Source organism: Aegilops tauschii, chromosome 6, assembly GCF_002575655.3.
Source record: "Aegilops tauschii subsp. strangulata cultivar AL8/78 chromosome 6, Aet v6.0, whole genome shotgun sequence".
NCBI lineage: Eukaryota > Viridiplantae > Streptophyta > Magnoliopsida > Poales > Poaceae > Aegilops > Aegilops tauschii.
The window spans coordinates 440,156,919-440,178,196 of NC_053040.3; the positions used below are offsets into that span (position 1 = coordinate 440,156,919).

General features: G+C 42.9%; 1 protein-coding gene and 1 long non-coding RNA gene across 3 annotated transcripts; both read left to right on the forward strand.

Moving 5' to 3' along the window:
* The first annotated feature begins 771 nt into the window (after window positions 1-771).
* On the forward strand, window positions 772-2,259 carry LOC109757554 (mitogen-activated protein kinase kinase kinase 1-like). The gene is made up of 7 exons (XM_020316376.2): window positions 772-785; window positions 999-1,083; window positions 1,214-1,275; window positions 1,437-1,595; window positions 1,781-1,874; window positions 1,948-2,007; window positions 2,149-2,259. Exons 1-7 carry the CDS (start codon window positions 772-774, stop codon window positions 2,257-2,259), a joined length of 585 nt encoding a protein of 194 aa, XP_020171965.2.
* Window positions 2,260-8,603: 6,344 nt separating this feature from the next.
* On the forward strand, window positions 8,604-13,835 carry LOC109757555 (uncharacterized). Of its 2 annotated transcripts, XR_002231587.4 has the most exons (7): window positions 8,604-8,657; window positions 8,730-9,858; window positions 10,035-10,136; window positions 10,203-10,309; window positions 10,384-11,724; window positions 11,804-11,913; window positions 13,415-13,835. It is a non-coding gene; the product is annotated as an uncharacterized lncRNA (long non-coding RNA). The 2 variants fall into 2 exon arrangements; XR_012188103.1 differs by lacking the exons at window positions 8,604-8,657; window positions 8,730-9,858; window positions 10,035-10,136; window positions 10,203-10,309; window positions 13,415-13,835 and adding an exon at window positions 12,001-12,166.
* The last annotated feature ends 7,443 nt before the right edge of the window (window positions 13,836-21,278 follow it).

The window sequence follows — 21,278 nt, forward strand, 5'->3', positions numbered from 1 at the left end:
CATTATCAATGACATCCAATGTCCATAGTCAGGAAACCATGACTATCTGTTGATCAACGAGCTAGTCAACTAGAGGCTCACTAGGGACATGTTATGGTCTATGTATTCACACATGTATTACGATTTCCGGATAACACAATTATAGCATGAACAATAGACAATTATCATGAACAAGGAAATATAATAATAACCATTTTATTATTGCCTCTAGGGCATATTTCCAACAGTATCATGTTTCTGGTTAATACAATTCTAGCATGAATAATAAACATTTATCATGATATAAGGAAATAAATAATAACTTTATTATTGCCTCTAGGGCATATTTCCTTCACACGCGACCCCTTAGGTTGAAGTCGGCTTCGTCGTAGGTCAGATCACATCCGGCCTGCTCGGTTGGTAGGGCCTATAGGAAGGCGTGCCGACCACCATGTAGACAATGAAGCTGGTTGGCGAATCTGTACAACATGTCACACTTCGGGCTCAAGGTGAGTTTGTCATCCTTGTGCTATCCCAACCTCTTTCGGGTTCTAGTGATGCCAACCACAAACCGTATTATCTCATAATCCTTGTTGCATGAACATGCTTATCTTGGTCGAATAACACGAGGGCCCTAGAGTATATCTCTCCTGATCGGAGGGGCAAATCCCATCTTGCTCGACCATGTTTCGCAACATGGGTCTGGACAAGTCCAAAACCTACCTTTATAACTACCCAGTTACATAGTAGCGTTTGGTCTGCCCAAAGCAGGTACGTCACCATCCAGAGTACATGCGCCAGCTCAGGTCTTAGACATAGAACTTATGTTGTACTAGAGACTCACAGATGACCTATCACTACGTCTCATAGTCGGGTATGTCCGACTCAGACCTTATCTGGACTTGGGTCCGATTATGTCGATCTGACCAAATCTTTCCGAGTCCATTTTATCCGGCTAGCATCCAATGCTACATGCTAGTGAGTCCATATTATCCGGTTGTTATTGAATATTTTTGCAGTGAAGGTGTGTTCTTTGCTGGTAAGGAAGTATCTTTGCTTGACAAAGGACACAATTCACATCAATCTATTCTTTCACTTGAACAGGTTAACTGTTGCTCTTGATTAGTTTTGTGATATCAACTATTGTCTATGCACATTTCACATGCTCTAACATCTTCTGAAGCTATATTCTTCAATTTTCATTGCCTGGTTTTATGTTCTTTTTGTTTCTTAGGAAATTCCTCTCCTTAGTCAGTTTGAACATCAAAATATAGTCCAGCATTATGGAACTGACAAGGTATTCCACACTCCTTTTTATTGAAACAATATTCCACACTCTTTTTGATGTTCCTAGGTTATGCATTGCGATTCAAGATCTTTTGTTTTGTTTAAGCAATCCTTATGTCACTACAGAAATTGATTTATTTATGTATAATGATGTTCACACCTTAAATGCGGGGAGATTCTAAACTCTACATTTTTATTGAGCTTGTTACACAGGGTTCTCTTTCATCCCTCTATCCGAAGTATAAACTGCAAGACTTACAAGTCTGTGCGTACACACGGCAGATTATCAATGGATTGGTTTATCTCGATGAGAGGAATGTGGTCCATGGGTATAATTTACTTCTCTTATGATTTATCTTGAAAATATCAGTGCTTATGAGCCAATAATCAGTGCGGAGGCTAGGCTATTTAGCTGAGAGGACCATTGCCCCCCTCTCTTGTTTTAACCAATCTATGAAGAATTTATTCGTGGGAGGGTTTAGGTGGGAAAATTTAGCCTTAGCCTTTAATTGAGACATTTCTTTCTACTCACAGGTATCAAATGCGCCAATATATTGGTTCATGCAAATGGATCGGTAAAACTTACAGATTTTGGGTTTATGAAGGAGGTGATCCTTGTTTCTTCTTTGAGGTTATTTGCACGTCTTCAAATGGCAGATTGGTACTTTCTTTTAATTTCAGGTGTCTAAAATTAATATGCTGAGATCATGCAAAGGAAGTGTTTACTGGATGGCACCTGAGGTAATAGTCATACTTTAGCGGTTTAGCCCATGCTAATCAGGTTCAAAGTATTCGACTTTGGTGTTATTTTGATATATTTCATGAATATTGTGGTAACTTTTAATAAGCGCCCAAGATCTAAGTGCACCTTCCCACTTTCAGGATGTTAATCATAGAAAAACATATGAGCATGCAGCTGACATGTGGAGCTTGGGTTGTACCGTGTTGGAAATGCTAACCTGCCAAATACCATATCCGAATGCTGAGGGGTAAATTTAGTTTTTGCCACTCCAGTTTTGCCAGTTTCCCTTATGCCACTCTAGATTTTGACATTTCACTTTTGCCACTCTTAGTTTTTGACAATATCAAAATTGCCATTCCCGTGACAAAAGCAAATTTTTCAGAGTGGCAATTGTGATTTACAAAAGCTAAGATTGGCAAAAATGAAATAAAGTTGTTTTGCTTTTCCTACGGAATGGCAATTGTGATACTTGTCAAAACCAAAGAGTGGCAAAAGTGAAATGTCAAAATCTAGAATGGCATAAGGAACATTGGCAAAATCTAGAGTGGCAATTTTTTTCCTTGCGTAAGTCATATTTTCAACTTCACATGTTTTAGTTCTCTGGTATTGACTTGCCACACGAAAAATTAAGTATGTTGCATGTTAAATTTATTATGCATTACACCTTCGTTATCTAGGATATTGCCTATTTGACTTTGTAATAAAAATGTGATAAGATGCCAACATATATTGTCCTTTTTCTTTAAACTAATCGATATTGTAATATTGGAACTATCCATGTACTTGCTGAGGCATAACATGGGGAAATCATCACCCCCCTCCTCCAACCCTGAAATCACCCTTCCAAGCCTGAGTTTTTTTTATCAGATATGAGTTTTAAGAAATAATTTATCAGATATAGCTCTTCTAATTCGCATTCGGTGCACATATACTATGCTTTCAAAAAATGGTGTTCTTCTCTTCTTTTTTCTATTTTTCTATTATAACGGTGAAAATAGCACATTATTATTGTGACGGTTTTGTTTCTTAAAAAAGTGTGATTATTTTTCCATGGGAGTTCTTCTTACAAAATAATATTCTATGTAACTCGTTCGAAATTGAGCCTACTTGGTGTTAATTGCCGGCTCCCAACTAATGTTTCTCTGCTACTTATAGATAAATGCTTTCTTTATGATTGGAAAAGGAGAACAACCTCCCATTCCCAGTTATTTGTCTATAGAAGCTCAAGATTTCATGCGCCGGTGTGTAAGAGTCGATGCAGACAAGCAACTTTCCGCATCACAACTTTCGGTGCACCAATTTGTTAACAGGCCACTTCGAGCTTCTTTTGATTCTTGGTATCCTCCGATCAATAGGTCGTAGTACTGATAGCGTGGTTTCTCTGTTCATGCAACCATGGTCCATGGCTCATCTCCTGATTTGGTAAGCTGTCTATTTCTCTACTTATGCATCCTACGTGTTTGCTTTCTCATTTATTCAGTCAACACCAATTTTTCACACCATTTTTACATTTATATAGCCTATTGTTTTGCAGATCTTCGTGATCTCCGCTATGGGGGACCATACTTTAGGAGGACATAGTTGAGCACGTGCAGTCAAATAGGATGGGTGAGCTTTAGCACCGACCATGTTTGCTGGATTGTTTGTGCATTTTCTTGATATGCAAAGTTTTCAATAGATTGTTGTACAACTTAGTGGAGGAGAGTTGGAATTGCATGCTTCTAGGGAGACATGATGCTTTGTAAATGTTTGACCACTGATTATTATTCTTTATCCCATGGCTTGCTGCTCCTAAATCAATCGGAGCAATATATCGCATGGTATAGCGGTATTCTTTTTCTTAAGTGAGTGGAGATTTTCATTTTGGTGGTGTTTATCACTTATGAACTATAAATTTGTTTGGCAATTACCCGATGTACCGTACGGGGAAAGGGAGTAACTGACATTGATCTTGTTAGGTTTATTCAGGTCGCATTCCATTTGCTGACTATGTCATCAAATGAGATGCCAACGTAGACTACCTGCCCTGGGAATGAGATTTAGGTCTCATTCAATTTATACTATGATTAACTTGCACATGGTGGTCAGATGCTAAATAATTGCAGTTTGACTAAATAGCAGACTGTACCGTATCGGTTAATTCCTTTCATGTGAGTACAGTGCGCTTTACCCTACTAGATTACCGTGTTGTGCCGATGGCGCAAGAAGCCAGTTAGAAGTGATGTTAGTAGTGAGTAAGTAGAATATGTAAATGGAAAAATAATGTAATGTGGATTGTATTACAAACAACGCTAAGAAGAATTGTATATAAAATTGCAGGTGATGTGCACAGGGTCTTCACATTCTTTGAGTGCAAATGTAATAACAGATGCATACGTGGCTTCCTTGTAGCGATGAGACGCCTCAAATTTATGAGTTCTTTCTTATATAGCCTCACTTTGTTTCCCCATTTGCAATGACCATCAAAACTTCTAAAGTAGGTAGTGCCGGGTGCCCCTATGCAATGGTATATAAACTGGTTGGTGCCAGCATATGCATGTACTGGTATTAGAAGAGCAAACGAAAACATCATTTGCCTGTAAGGGTTATGTAGGTCTTTGTGTTCAGCCTTCTTCTATTTTATGGATTCAATTGTAGGTGAGTATGATGATAACCATGAAGAGAGTTTGAGAGATTACTATGTACATGAATACAAATCAAATTATGTATAATGACAATACAATGGTAATGGTAGATGGTTGTGTACCATGTGACGTGTGCTCATTTTTCTTGTTTTTCTTGGTTTTCATGCGACGGTGTGAAGGGCCTACACAGTTATAAACTATAAGCGACTTAAAAGGTAAGTATAAGCAGTAAGTTTTAAAAGTAATTTGGCATGGTGTGCTTACCGACATCATTAGAAATGTTGATAACAGCTGATTTGTGGGCCACATTGTTATGCCGAGGAAGTGATCCAGAAGATCCGCTATCATCAGTGGTGCAAATAACATTACAATTTTTTTTGAAGAAAATGCCTAAATCATTTTTTTGGCTTAACTACGGCCTTTCTTAAACGCTACACCCTCCTAAACTAATATAGGAGTGTTTAGAATACTAATATAGTGATCTCATAACTACTACTAATGGTTGACTGGGTGAAAACATACTATTTGTATCTCACAATACACCGTCTCTTAACACGTTATTCTAGAAGATATAAAAACTTAAGAGACAACTAGCCCAATGCATTGTTTTTTAGAAGTTGTATCTAAATTTAATGATTTTTTAAATGGTAGGATTCCTGCGTCTATTGAGAAGAAAAGAGTTGCTCAGTTAATTAGAGAAAACTGAGCGAAAACCGGATTGCCCAGTTAATTACGGAGAAATGGGCTAAAACCATCATATTCGTTAATCGACGCACATAAGAAACCTCATGCACACCACTTTAAAGAGGGCCTTGTCGAGACAACACGCATGCGTCATCGTCATCATTCCTCCCCTAGAGGCATCCTCGACATCTCTAAACTATGAGCAAATGACTCAGACTTCTTCGGCACCGATCCTCGACTCAACCCACACCATAGCGGATGCGTGAAGCTGCATTAAGATCTATGCCAAAGCTCAGCCACCTGCGTCCAGAAAGCACAGCTCCGACTCTGACGGAGAACTCCGAAGGACAAATCCAGGCACGACTGGCGCCGCGGAAGATCACCAAACTGGCCACCTGCAACCAGTCATCGTACACCATAGGGCCCCGTTGCTGCAGCTTCAACTCCACAGAAACAAACAAACCGAGGCAATATCGCGGGCACGCCGGAGAAGAACCGATTACCGCAACCATTGTCGCGTTGTCGATATTGCTCCCACCATCATCGTTGCCATAGAAGTCTGGACGCCAGAACCTCCGCAAACCACCAGTGCCGCTGTTGGGGAACGTAGTAATTTCAAAAAAAATCCTACGCACACGCAAGATCATGGTGATGCATAGCAATGAGAGGGGAGAGTGTTGTCCACGTACCCTCATAGACCAAAAGCGGAAGCGTTAGCACAACGCGGTTGATGTAGTCGTACGTCTTCACGATCCGACCGATCAAGTACCGAACGCACGGCACCTCCGAGTTCAGCACACGTTCAGCCCGATGACGTCCCTCAAACTCCGATCCAGCCGAATGTTGAGGGAGAGTTTCGTCAGCACGACGGCGTGGTGACGATGATGATGTTCTACCGACGCAGGGCTTCGCCTAAGTACCGCTACGATATTATTGAGGTGGATTATGGTGGAGGGGGCACCGCACACGGCTAAGAGATCGAAGAGATCAATTGTTGTCTCTATGGGGTGCCCCCTGCCCCCGTATATAAAGGAGCAAGGAAGAGGCCAGCCCTAGAGGGGCGCGCCAAGTGTGGAGAGTCCTACTAGGACTCCCAAGTCCTAGTAGGATTCCCCTTTCCTTTCCGGAGTAGGAGAGAAGGAAAGAGGGGGGGAGGGAGAAGGAAAAGGGGGCTGCACCCCTTGTCCAATTCGGACCAGAGGGGGGGCGCCTCCTTCCTTTTGGCCTCTCTCCTCTATTCCCGTATGGCCCAATAAGGCCCAATACTTCTCTCCGGCGAATTCCCGTAACTCTCCGGTACTTCGAAAAATACCCGAATCACTCGGAACCTTTCCGAAGTCCGAATATAGTCGTCCAATATATCGATCATTACGTCTCGGCCATTTCGAGACTCCTCGTCATGTCCCCGATCTCATCCGGGACTCCGAACTACCTTCGGTATATCAAATCACATAAACTCATAATATAACCGTCATCGAACTTTAAGCGTGCGGACCCTACGGGTTCGAGAACAATGTAGACATGACCGAGACACGTCTCCGGTCAATAACCAATAGCGGAACCTTGATGCTCATATTGGCTCCCACATATTCTACGAATATCTTTATCGGTCAAACCGCATAACAACATACGTTGTTCCCTTTGTCATCGGTATGTTACTTGCCCGAGATTCGATCGACGGTATCTCAATACCTAGTTCAATCTCGTTACCGGCAAGTATCTTTACTCGTTCCGTAATACATCATCCCGCAACTAACTCATTAGTTACAATGCTTGCAAGGCTTATAGTGATGTGCATTACTGAGTGGGCCCAGAGATACCTCTCCGACAATCGGAGTGACAAATCCTAATCTCGAAATATGCCAACCCAACAAGTACCTTCGGAGACACCTGTAGAGCACCTTTATAATCACCCAGTTATGTTGTGACGTTTGGTAGCACACAAAGTGTTCCTCCGGTAAACGGGAGTTGCATAATCTCATAGTCATAGGAACATGTATAAGTCATGAAGAAAACAATAGCAACATACTTAACGATCGAGTGCTAAGCTAACGAAATGGGTCAAGTCAATCACATCATTCTCCTAATGATGTGATCCCGTTAATCAAATGACAACTCATGTCTATGGCTAGGAAACATAACCATATTTGATCAACGAGCTAGTCAAGTAGAGGCATACTAGTGACACTCTGTTTGTCTATGTATTCACACATGTATCATGTTTCCGGTTAATACAATTCTAGCATGAATAATAAACATTTATCATGATATAAGGGAATAAATAGTAACTTTATTATTGCCTCTAGGGCATATTTCCTTCAGTCGCTTGCCGATGCCGAGATCCGAGACAAGGTCCCCAAGAGGGAAAATGACATACCAAAGTGCCGCTATTGTCCGATCACAAGATCAATGGTTTCCCTTGGAGAGGTCACGATGGACGGATCCGTGCAAGAGGGGTGCGGCAACAAATCCGCGATGCTCCTAATGAGGTCAACAACAGCCACATCCGCCACCATCTCTTGTTGCGGCTAAAGGCATAGACAGGGTCTTCACCCGAGCTCCCACACCACCTTGATCGCACATCATCCCTCACCGGCGTCAGCAAGCCCACCAACCGCCACCACCATCAAAGTTGCCCATCGCTGAAGAGGCACCGATACCATTGCAACCAACCGCACCTCATGGAGCCCATCGATGGTCAACCTCCAACACGAGGGCCTACAACACCACCCATGCCACCACCACCAGACATGCCACATCGCGACCAACGCAGCCACCCGCACCTCATGGAGGCCGCCGGCGGCCCACGTAGGTCAGCAGAACCGTTGAAGCAGGACCATCAGACGAAGCACGAGCCACAGCGCCATAGCGAGCACCACTAGCGGAGCTTCAGCAAGGCTGAATGGGCCCTGGCCCGCCCAGCCTATGGAATTTTATACACTATATCTCTACTCCTAATGGACGACTTGGTGAATAGTCTCCGTGGTTTATTTTCGCTGGTTTTTTTCGTCATCCTCCCACCTCCGGTTTTTTTCACCATCCTTCCACCTCCATTAACTCGCAACCATCCCGCGAAAAAAACCCATGCCAAAAAAACCCTACGATCGATGCCTCGTGCCCACAGCAGATCGTTCTCCGCCGCCAACCAGCCCTTCGCACACCCGATCCACCCCTTCGCCCCCGCCGGACATCTATCCCTGTGCCGCGGCCGATCCTAACCTTCGCCGTCGCCCTCGCACATCAAAGCCGCCGCCCGTCCATCGTACGATCTACTTCAGGATCGCTTCAGGATCGTTTCAGGAGACGGCGCCGCATTCCCTCTGGTCCATGGCCTCGACCAGGTACGAATCCCTCCTCCACTTCTTCTGGTTTGGTTATTTCCGCATCTTGATCTGATTTGGGCGTGTGTGCAGTTTGCTATGATCTGGTGACGGGGATGCAAGGAGAAGCTGCTGCTGTTTCAAGGGGCCGTGAGGATGCCCACCATGAAGGCGTGTCTGGGATGATGGAGGTGATATCGGCCAGGTCCCCGTTGCCGTCGACTGGCGGCGGCCACCGTGTCCTCTTCCATGGCGTCGGCGGGGCCTTCCCCTGCCAAGCGCGACGGCTCCTTGGCTGGATCACCGTCGCACACCTCGCCGGCGTGGTCGGCAAGATCTGCATCTCAATCCTCGCCACTCTCCATCCTCTTGCAGCTAATAGGCTTTCCGCCCCCTCTTTTATCTCCCGCGTTCTCGTGCGCACGGATTGTGAGCGTGAAGGAATATTTCTCTTCTATTTCATGGTGCTGATGTGATCCTTCTGCCTTCACACTGCACATATATAGATTCTTCAAAGGAATTGGATGCTGATAATATCAACTTAGTTCCCTCGCTTTGAATTGATTGCCCCAAACAATATATCTCTGGTTGACAGTCATGGCCTATTATTATTGTTCTTAATTTACAACACTCTGTGTTGTATTGTCCAATCATGGTCCAAACTTAAACCTTGGCCGTGGATTCATTGTATGTACCATATGCTGTTCATAGCTACAAAATTGCAATCTCTTGAAAATGTTCTTCAATATAGTAATTTTTTTGTCACATAACCCATATGCTGATGATAAAGTTTGTTGTATCAGCTTGTGGCATACTGATTCGACAGGTGGCAGGTATGCATTCAGATGTTGCAGCTCTAAGGAAGGGTAGTATATGGCACATGGCTTCATGGGTTGTTTGACAAGAAGTGTTTTGGGCATATTCGAAAGGCAATCTTGTGAAAATTGTACATCGATTTTCTTATTCCGCCATCAGCTTCTATTGATATGAGCGATACAAAAAGTTTAGCACTGAATTTTAGTATGTTAACTTGCAAAATTTCTCGTGACTATGTTTTTTTGTTATAGGTTTATAAATTTCGAAATATAGTTGCAGCTTCACGGAATGGACGGCCCAAATTATGTTAGTGTCTATATGTTTACTTGGTGGTGGTCTAGCGTGAGTGACACCTGCATCTGTAACTTGCCCATTGGATGTTGTTCGAAATCACCTGACAACACAGGTGATGCTTTTCTTCCTTTTGTGATTTGTGAATAACACTAAGCCAACCAATCAATCAATATAACTTCCAGTTAGAACTTAGAGCATCTTTACCTAACGCTTTCATGCAATGCAGCTTTACGCACCAAAGGAACAGGTTTTAGTAAGCTAAACTTTCGTGTCTATAAAATTCTGCAGAAAACCACTAGGTATTACAAGGGCATCTTTCACACGTTGTCTACAATTTGTAGAGAAGAGAGTGGTAGAGGATTGTATAAAGGCCTTTGGTCCACCTTATTGGTAAGCCGTATGCTTCTACTGAGAATTGTTTTTTAGTTGACTTCCAGTAACTTTTATGAGTTACAGGGAGTTGGACCTGATATATCAATCAACGTTTATGTATATGAATCCCTGAGGTCTCATTGGCAAATGGAAAGTTGAATGTCAAACTGTGCGACCAATGATTTGCTATGGTACCTCCCGCTTCTCTCTTCTATGAACCCTATAACACACGTTTCAAATCTTAATTTCTTTTATCCTATTGCAGGTTAATTCCAGTTGGGTGTGTTAACCTACAGTAATCAATCAAGTCAACAAATATAACAATGATACTTTGTCTTCTGATTTTTGGTGGTGATTTTTTTTGTGACTGAACTAACAGGAGCTGAAGCATGTGTTCTTATTTTTTTATATGACTAGATGCATATGAACTGAAGCTCCATAATTTTCTTTTTAAGTCGACATTAGTGGCAACCAATACAATTAGCGTTATTTACAACCAATGAAGTCTTATAATTTTCTTTCTTAGAAATATACAGTGACACTGACTATCATTTAGTAGCCAAAAACAATAATGTTTATTTATTTAACCACCAAATAGAACAATAGGTTATTCTGCATTATGGGTACACAAATCACAACACTATATTTCAGCTGTAGAAATCTGTGTGGATGCCTGCTGATATTTTAAGCCTAAATATTGCCGATTTGGTTTGAGGAATGCTTGAAGCATAATTTACTTCCTAATGTGCAAATAGCAGTATCATTTTTTGTCAAGAAACTGAGAAGACGGAAGAGAGTTGGTGTTGTCAGTGTGGTGAGCCTATGCGGCAACCACAAGGACGAAGTCTGCTTTGATCGTTGTTCAAGATTTGAGCCTTGGCTCCGGTTTTGATAGCTCTATATCAATGAGTTTAGTCCAGTAACTATTTTAAGTATCTTTACTGTGCATAGTTGCATACATTTTATTCATGGATTAGTCTTGGTAATATTAACATTTGAAAAGCAATTTTTGTGTGACCATTTTTTCATCTTAGTATCTCCATCTACCAGCAAAAGGCAACGTGCACAAACCTGTATTTAACATGCAACATGAGATAGTGTGCATCGAAACTATGCTTATGTTTGTGACATTCATGTGGCATCTCATGCAGATAGATTTTATTCTCCATTTCTGTAGCATGCAATGTTTATTTTCTTCTTTTGGTCCATAATCCCTCCTCAAAGAAATATAAGAGTGTTTAGATCACTAAAGAAGTGATCTAAATGCTCTTATATTTCTTTACATAGGGAGTACATGTCATGATTGTTGGATACACATGCAGACTTTCAGCGAGTTTTTGTTCTCGGACTTGGGATCCACAGTCCAAAGTTGATTGGTGGATCAAGTGAACTTGGTGCATCTCCATTCAAGCTGGAGTACAATTACCAGCTTGCTTGTTTAGCGCAGTCTCCACAATCATACAAGCAAATGAGCATCTGTGGTGGCTTAGGGCGCGTGTTTGAGGCTGGTCCGGTATTTAGATCAGAAAAATCAAACACTCACAGGCATCTGTGTGAGTTTATTGGGTTGGATGCAGAAATGGAGATTAAGGAGCACTACTTTGAGGCAAGGAAGATTTGGAGGAAATAATTCTTTAGTTTGTCTATTGAAGCGATGCTGACCAAGTACTGATTTTTGTTTTCAGGTTTGTGATATCATAGATTGCTAATTGTAGCAATATTCAAACACCCAAATGAAAATTGTCAGAAGGAACTCGAGACAATAAATAGGCAGTATCCATTTGAACCTCTGAAGGTAAGACATTACTCCTTACTGTTTTGTGTTGTTATATGTGTGCTTTTGCTTAATTTACTGTCTCAACTTCTTCTAATTTATATATAGTACCTAGAGAAAACGTTGAAGCTAACGTACGAGGAAGGGATTAAAATGCTCAAGGTACTAACATGTACTTTTATGTATGTCTATGATATCATTATTGTGGCGTTGTATACAATATGCTCTTTTTTGTTGTTCTCACAGTATGATCGATACTAGAACTTAATAGCCCAATTATATTGCATGAAAGGCCTTTGTTGGAAATGATAAAACAGCTAGACAGCGAAATGCCGACCAGCCCCATTTCACTCGATCCCCATGGGTGACCCTAAGCCCGGCGACCCCCATCCTCCTCCTCCCCTCACCGTCGCCGAGCAGGCGGCGGCGGGGACGGTTCCTTTTCTCCGCGGTTGTGTCCTCCATGAGTTGGGGAGCTCATGGGGCGGGCGGCAAGCGGAGGGTGACGGCCAGCGCGGTGTCGTGCCTCTTGCGTCGGCGGATGTGGTGAGGTGGGTGGCCTAGGAGGCGTGGGCGACTCAGTTGCTGGGGCAGCTGCCCAGGAGCGGGCTCGAAGGCTCAGATCATGGCGGTCCCGATCTGTCTGCTGCGGCCATGGGGCTGGCCGTTGGATACTGTGACATGGGCATGGTTGGGCTGCGTCCGGGCCGTGCTTACTGCGTGAGCTTTGGCTTTGGTGGTGTATCTGAGGCTCGGTTGTGTTGTGTTGTGCGTTGGTGTTGACTCGCCTCCATGTTGGTCGTGCGGATCGATCGAAGGGCTCTCGGAACTGGTGGTCATGGTTTGCTGCTGCCCGTATAGCGTGGTCTTGGCTTGCTTTCGATCGGCGGTGGCTGAGTTCCTTCCTCGGGGCTGGGTTAGGTCGAGGGGCTTAGGGCGAAAGTCTTGGTTTGATGGGCAAGTTGGTGGTATAGTTTCGAGTTGGCTGATGTCGGAATTGTTGTTTCCTTTTTGTTTCCCTTCTTTTTTCGGGGCTTTGCACAATTTTCCCTTATAAATCACGTGGTTTTCGGCCTTGTTTTCCCCATTCCTTCCCAAATTAGAAAAGGTATAATTAAGTTCGATGACATGTGGGTTTACCAAGGTAACCGATCAAGCTAAACTGGATTAGCATTTTTTTCTACTCCCTCCGTCGTAAAATATAAGAGCGTTTTTGACACTATACTAGAGTCAAAAACACTCTTATATTATGGGACGGAGGGAGTAACTTCTATGAATGCCACACAAATTGTAATGGTAATTTCTATACGTGTGCGTGATTTTGCAGCATACCAATGAAGCCTTAAAAATAACTTGGATTGGTAAAAAGTAAAATTAGACGGTGGGAGATGTGTGAGTACACAGGTTGTACCTTGTCGGTTTTGATGACAAGAAGTCTCTCTATGAGGGCATCCATAGCTTGATGATTTTGCACCTCTAAGATTGCCTTTAATGATTTTTGGTTTGCCTTTATATATTGCAGGTTTCATTCTGGCATCCTCTAGGCAGGGTGCTTGCAATCCCCTACATCTCGGCTGCAACAAAAAAGACCCAACGAGGCTGATGTTTCAAGCTCAGACCCTCTTCATTGCACGCGGTGCTAGAAGGAGAACTAGGTTGTGGTGGTGTTGCTGGTCGTTTTCCTTTTTACTTTTGCACTTTGGCCGTCATCAACGACACATGTTTGCTCCCCGGATGGATCTCTTTCTCTCCCTGGATCTTTTAAACAAGTGTTGTGATTAAAATTATGATAAATCAGTGTTCATCACTATTCTTTTTGGACTTGAATAGATCTATGTCTAAATTACACACAATGTGTAGGAGAAAATTACTATAGCTGGACTTTCATGTCTTTCTTGAATCCATGGCAAAGCATAGTCACCTTAGTACTATGTTGCTTTGCACATGTCTTCTCATGGCCTTATTAAAGATCTTGTTTCTATGGCTTTAAACACAAGATGATATTTTTTTTAGCATATTTCATATAAGTTTTCCTCCTATAAGGCTATAATTTCAAATCCAAGCCCACCCAACACACAAAGTTTCTATCTTCTTATTTTCTATACAAGTAGTAGCTGGCGCAGCGGTGGTGTTGATGAACGACACCCAATGCAGAGGCGGCAATTACCATAGGGAAGAGGTCAAGAACATCTAGCTCTTGTGGTGTTCCTCCTCATTGTTGTCATCACCATCAACAGCAACAATGACGACCGGCTCATGAGACGGCTACTAGAGAGGGAGCGAGGAAGGGGGATACAGATCTTCCAGGTACAATGGTACGACAACCATGTTCTGAAATATCAATGAGATTTGGTTCTAAGTCAGCATCGTGTTTTATCCAATCTATCAAACACCATAAGTTTCATGTCGAATGTGTTGTAGAAATGTTCTTCCATAAATATGGTTTTAGTCCTTCATATTTTAGTATCGTTGTAAATTTATCCATTCACATATCACTCTGAGAAACATTTTTAATTGGGGGAAGGAAGAATGGAAGAAAAGAAGAGTGCTTTGACGTAAAAAAAAGAAGAAGTCAATATAGCCCGTTGCAATGCACGGGCGTTCTACTAGGAGATGCAAGTGAAGTGGAATAATGAAAATACATTGCATCAAGTACATTTTTCGATTGTTACAGTAAAAAATTTCTGTACATGTGAAATTGGAAGTGCATTATACTTATGTATGCAATCAGAAAAAAAATTAAAAGGCCCGTGGCAACGCACGGGCATTGTACTAGGGAAACAAGTACTTGCATTGTACTAGGGAAACAAGACGAATAGACATGCAGACTAAGCTCCATAGCAAAGGGATTTTGGTAGTACATGCCATGTTTATGCTCACTGTTGTATAGTCTGTATATAACTATTTATGCAATACTTGGACCATAGGAGCAATTCATTCTGTATATTTTGCTGGGGATTGTGCCTTGCAGTCAATTTATAGAAGGGTAAGATGTATCGCAATATCTTTGACTTGCATTCTCTGTGATGTCAAGTAAGAAAATAGAATATATACTCTTTGGATTATCTTTTCTTTCTTCCGTGTCTCTATCTTACTTATTTAATCCAATTGGCATTCACTGGAGTTTCTGTTGATGAAACATTTGTTTTGTGATGTGTGGAGGTTCTGTTTGTGACTTTGCAATCAATATTCGTAGATACGGTTCGTAGATCATGATATCTGCACAATCTCAATCTACTTCCTATGACCCTATATTGTATTAATGGGTCGTGTCAGGGTTATTTTATCAACTACTGGGTTGTTGATCTACATTACGGTTTAATTCTTACATGAATTAATGTTGACTCGATTCCCTGTAGTAGGTTGAGAGGCTTCTTGAAAGTGCATTATATCGACTAGAGGGGGGTGAATAGGCGATTTTTATGAATTCTTCACTGAGGAATTTGCGGGTGAGGAAATTCCTTAGCGAAGAACTACTTGCAGCGGAATAAGTACTCAAGAGTAAGCATAGCAGAACGTAGGCATGGTCATCATGATGAAATGAAGACAAACACAGAGTACAGAAAGCGTAAACATAGGATAGCACAGGATGAAGACAAACAGACTGAAGAAATTGAACTGTGGAAATTGAGAAAGTCTTCAAACACAGATATGACAAGCACACAACATAGTAATGAGGAAATGAAAGAGTTGAGGAAATAGAACCAGTAAGCTTGGTGAAGACAATGATTTGGTAGACCAGTTCCAACTGCTGTCTCAGTTGTACATCTGGTTGGAGCGGCAAGGTATTTAAATCTGAGGACACACAGTCCTCACCGTATTCTCCTTGAACTAAGGTCACACAGACCTCGTCCAATCACTCGTGGTAAGTCTTCAGGTGACTTCCGAACCTTCACAAACTCGGTCACTCGGCGATCCACAATTCCTCTTGGATGCTCTAGACCATGACGCCAAACCGTCTGGAAGAAGCACAGTCTTCAAAGGTAACAAGTGTCGGATCCACGCAGGATCAATCTCTTCAGTGATGCTCAATCACTTTGGGTTTGTAGGTGTTTGGGTTTGAGTTTTCCTCACTTGATGATTTTCGCTCAAAGTCCTCGGAGGATGGGATGCTCTCAAATGACAAATGTCAGTTTCTCTCGGAGCAGCCAACCAGCTAGTGGTTGTAGGGGGCGGCTATTTATAGCCTAGGGAGCAGCCTGACATGATAAGACATAAATGCCCTTCAATGATATGACCATTAGGTATATAAGATATTTTGGGACAGCTGGCGCGTAGCACAACAATGGTCAGAAAATATGAGGCTCAAATTCCTCAGGGCTATCATGTTCCTCACTGTGTAGGCAATCCGCACTGGCGAATTCCTAACTCCTCAGTCAGAACAAATTCCTCAGAGACCAGAAGATCTTCGTCTCTGTTACTGAAGAATATGACTGAACTGTATGAGATTTCCAATGGCTTCACTCGAAGGGATTGGTAGGTGTAGGATTTTGAGTTGAGCATCACATGGAAATTTTTCCTTAGTATTTCCTCGACCCCCTTTAACAGTACGGTGTTTCCTATGACTCAAGAAAGAGAAAATGAAACTACGAAAACAAAAGTCTTCACACTTCATGTTCCTCAAATGAATACCAAGTCTTCAAGGTCACACCAATTTCTTCACTTTCAAAGTCTTCAGAAAGTCTTCAGAAATCCAAAGTCTTCAGTCGAAGAACTTCATTTTTAGGGGTCGACTTTCTCTGTAAATATCAAACTCCTCATAGACTTATAGACCTGTGTACACTCATAAACACATTAGTCCCTTAACCTATAAGTCTTCAATACACCAAAATCACTAAGGGCCACTAGATGCACTTACAATCTCCCCCTTTTTGGTGATTGATGACAATATAGGTTAAGTTTTCAACGGGGATAAACATATGAAGTGTAAATACTGATATTGAGGAATTTGATTGCAAGATATAGAAGAACTCCCCCTGAAGATGTGCATAGTGAGGAATTTGCTTTTGAAGCAATGCACACTTGAAGAGTTGAATCATGGAGATCTCCCCCTATATCTTGTAATTCATACACGCATTTGACATAATATATGAAGAATTTGAAATGCATGATGAAATATGGTGACTGATGTAATTCAGCATGCGTGCAATAACATTAACGAGGAATAAGCATGCAGAAGAAATAGCAAAAGTATCAGGCCACCATAGAGTTTTAAGTTTACAACTCGATCCAACAAAGTCATCAGAAGAACGAGAGTTGTAACTTAGAAAAAACGCCCATATAAGATAGGCCCGCTTGAAGACTAACTCAAATTTCTCCCCCTTTGTCATCGAATGACCAAAAGGTTTGAAAATGAGGACTAACGCGCCCTGAAGAATATCAAGTTGATGAAGGAGCGCCAGCGTTGTTGGGGTCGTTTGTTGATGTAGGGCATGCCGCAGTGTCGTCCAAGTCTTCATGCTCATCAGTTTCGCGTGATGAAGAATAGGAGCTGGCCACCAAGGAAGGAACCTTGACCTTCTTGTATTTCTTCGGTGGAGGTGCAGACCAGTCAAAGTCCTCCTTGAGACCCATGTTCTTCAGATCTTCTTCGCTGTAAATGTGAGACAGAATAGCCCAGGTGCCACCGAAGACTTCATGGAGGTAGTAATGGTTTTTCTTCACTGCATTATGTGTAGCAGTCATGTTGTGAAGAATTGAACCAAACTGACACTTAACCCATTTATGGTTTCGATCCACCTTCTGGTGAAGACTTAGCAGAAGTTCACGGTCAGTCATCACACGAGGAGCAGTAGCTTGAGGATTTGGCTTGCAGGCATGGGCAGCAGAATCATGAGTGGCAGGGTCATCATTGGTGGAATAAGATGCAGCCTTGCGAAATTGACCATCCCATGGACGAATGCCTTCATCTATAACAGCTGGTGCCTTGCCCTTGTCATCAGCTGAGGAAAATGTCTGTTTGAGGACTTCAATCGGGGGCAAGTAGCTGCAATGGTTCAGTGTATCAGCTTTGTAGTTGAGTGAAGACCTTGTTCTGATGAATCTCATAATCCACGGTGCATAAGGCTTCAGCCCAAACAGTGAAAGTGCAACATTTGCCAGAGTCCTCATGAAGAAATCGTGATAATTGACAGGAATGCCATGAATGATGTTGAAAACCAGATTCTTCATGATGCCAACAATTTCCTCATCAGATGAGTCGTGGCCTTTGATTGGACTCATAGTCTTCGTCAGAATGCGATAGACTGTCCTTGGTACATACTGCAATTCCTTCACGAGGAATTTTGTCCTTGAGGCTTGACCTGGTTTCAATGGCTTCATCAGCACTTGCATATAGTGATCAGTAAGCTCAGGCTCTTGGTACATGCAACGAGCTCCTTCAGGTGGAGGACTGATGGGCAGGGCGTGAAGTAATTCAGTGGCCGGTGCCTTATAGTGAGTATTTTCAGTCATCCAGTCCAAAACCCAGGAGTTCACATCGTCAGGATCTCCTGTGATGTGCAAAGTTGCGTAGAATTGAAGAATGAGTTCTTCATTCCAATCAACTATGTCTATGCAAAAGTTGAGGAGGCCTGTGTCATGAAGCACACTGAGGACAGGAGTGAAGCATGGCAGTGATTCCATGTCCACATGAGGAATATGCTCGTGATCGAAGACTTTGTCCTTATTTAAAAGTAGTGAAGAATAGAAGTTGGCCTGGCTGGCGGTCCAAAAGCGCTTCCTTCTAAGATGAGCAGAATCATAGGGATTGTAGTCAGTGAAGAACACGTGCTCGCCAAAGAAATCATCAGCCTTTAATTTCTGCTTCTTTGAGAATGGATCCTTTGGCTTGGGCTGAGGAGTGTCAGTCAATTGCATTATCACCTCAGGAATCGCAATCTCAGGTTCTTCAGGCTGAGGAATTTCAGCTTCTACTCCAGTGACAGCCTGGGTCTTCAATTCTTCATGTACATTTTCTTCAGCACTAGTGGCTGGAATTGCTTCATGGACAGATGGGGTTGCACGAGGTTCTTCAGATCCCATTTGTACTTCAGTAGCAACAGGGGACTGAGGAATTTGCTGTAAAGGTGTGAAGAGTGGAGAGTTGGGGTGCTGACTTTCCCAAAAGTCATCATTCATCACTGGTGTGGTGCAGCCAATGTCCACGTCTTCATCTTCTATTTCTTCAACGCCGGCCTCTTCAGCAGTAAATTGAGGCATAGGCGAGGAAACAGCTGGAGTTGAAGGGATTTCATCCACTTCAATTTCTTCATCCATCTGCTCTGACGAAGCAGCAGAAGGACTTTCTTCATCAGATCCGCTAGGGATCACATATTCTTCATCAAAAGGAACAAGGTCCTTTGATGGCATGGTTGAGATCGGAACAACATCAATGGGGTTTGCAACTGAGCTGGTCAATTTCTTCATCTTCTTCGGAGCTGAAGAATCTGATGAAGCTGATGCTTTCCTTTTCTTCACTGCTGCACGCTCTGCAGCCTTGGTCTTCTTCACATCTGATGCAGATGAAAGAATTGGAGTTGGGGTAGGCGCAGGAGGAGCAGAGGAATGTGGTTGAGTTTCTTCAGGCACAACTGATGCAGTTGCCCTGACCTCTTCATTTTCTTCAGGCGCACCACTAGTGGAAGCCCTGGCAATTTCATCAGCGGCTGGAATGCAGTCATCAGCCCTGGAACTCACATTTTCTTCAGCAGCCTGAATGTCATCAGCGGTGCTGGCATGTTCTTCAGTTGGCTGAGCAGATGCTTCAGTCTAAGGAATTTCTTGTTGCGATGGGGCTGCAACATTGGAGGTGAACTTCTCAGTCAGTTTAACAAACCTAACCTTAGCTCCTTGCCAATCAGCATAGTAAGCATTGAAATCATCACTGAGGACTTTGATTTCAGAGTGGATCTTCACAAGATCATCAGTTGTCATAGAGACAATGTTGTTCTTCAGGAATTTCTCCTTCCTGTGCTGCGCTTTCTTGATCTGCCTGGCCTTCTCAAATTTCCATTTCTCTTCTTGGATGAAGGCAGTCAGCATATGATTTTGGCCAGGAGTCAGCTTGAAGTCAGGCATAGGAGTGTTTGGGTCCTTGTGCCAGAGATCAATGTAATCGAGGATCAACTTTGGATCCAAAAGCAGAGGCACATTTGTGCCCTTGGCTCTAGCGGCCCTGACTTGCCTATCTCTGATGATTTCAGCAAGTTCTTCATCATCAGCTTCGTCTTCTTCAGACGGCACTTGGAAGGCGACCTCCTTCTTGTGAAGACTTGGGCGAGAACCTCGTCCAGCAGTGGTCTTTGTCTTCAGCAGAGAGGATCCTGTTGAAGAATTTGGAGCAGCTGAGGAACTAGCTGAAGCTCCCGAGGCAATAGAGATGCATGTAGTCCTTTGGCACATGGCAAGATGCACAGGTGCTGAGGATTTAGTCGGAGTAGCTGAGGACTTATGCGAAGGAGCTGAGGATTTTGAGGAGCAGGAGCAGCGTGAGGAATTGGCCGTGAGGGCTTTGAGGATTCTGGCCGTGAGGGCATTGCTGAGGAACTTGGCCTTGAGGGCATTGAAGGTGAAGGACTTGGCTTACGCGCGGGCTTCTTTGCCATGGATTTCTTTGGCTTGACAGAGGCCTCAGCGGCAGCAGCAGCAGCAGAGTCTTCATTGAATTTCCTCACTGCTTCTCTGGCTTGTCTAGCCAGCTTGGCCTGGCGCTTGGCCCATTCATCAGGATAATCCTCACCACGCTTGAGGCTGGTGGGATCAGCTTCTTGGCCAGGTGCCAACGGAGGTCTTGGGCATGGAGGATTGAGTGTGAATTTCTGCATGTACTTGGGAGTCACATACGTGTACTCCCTCCGCTCTCTTGCCCATCTCCTCTCTATCTTCTTAATGTGCACCTTGCGCTGATTTTTATCTTCCTCAGGGGGTGTGCAGTACCCAGCATAGATGTCCTCAGGGATTTCAAATGCCGTGTTGACCTCAGGCCTCTTTCCTCCTTTCTGTGGCTTCTTTGCATCAGCCATTTTCTTCAGATGAGGAATTTGAACAATTGAATTCTCTGAAGAAGTATGCAACTTTTCTTTGAGGAACGCTGCAAATGAGTTAAGTTGATGAGAACCTAGAGATTCAGCAGCGGACATGAGTACCTGTGAACAGAGTATAGTTGCGAGGAATTTGGAGAGGTCATATGCGTTCTCAGAAGGTTTTTCAAAAAGAACAAGTTTGAGGAATTTGACCAGATGAGTCTTGAAGAATTTCACTAAGCATTCTTTGTCTTAGGTTCCAGAGTTGTATAGATCAAAGATCCACACAATTGAGGAATCTTGAAGAAAAATTATTGCTTAGAGAAACGAATCAAGAACAGATGACATGTGAGGTGTTTAGTGTTTGAAGAATTTGAAGAATAA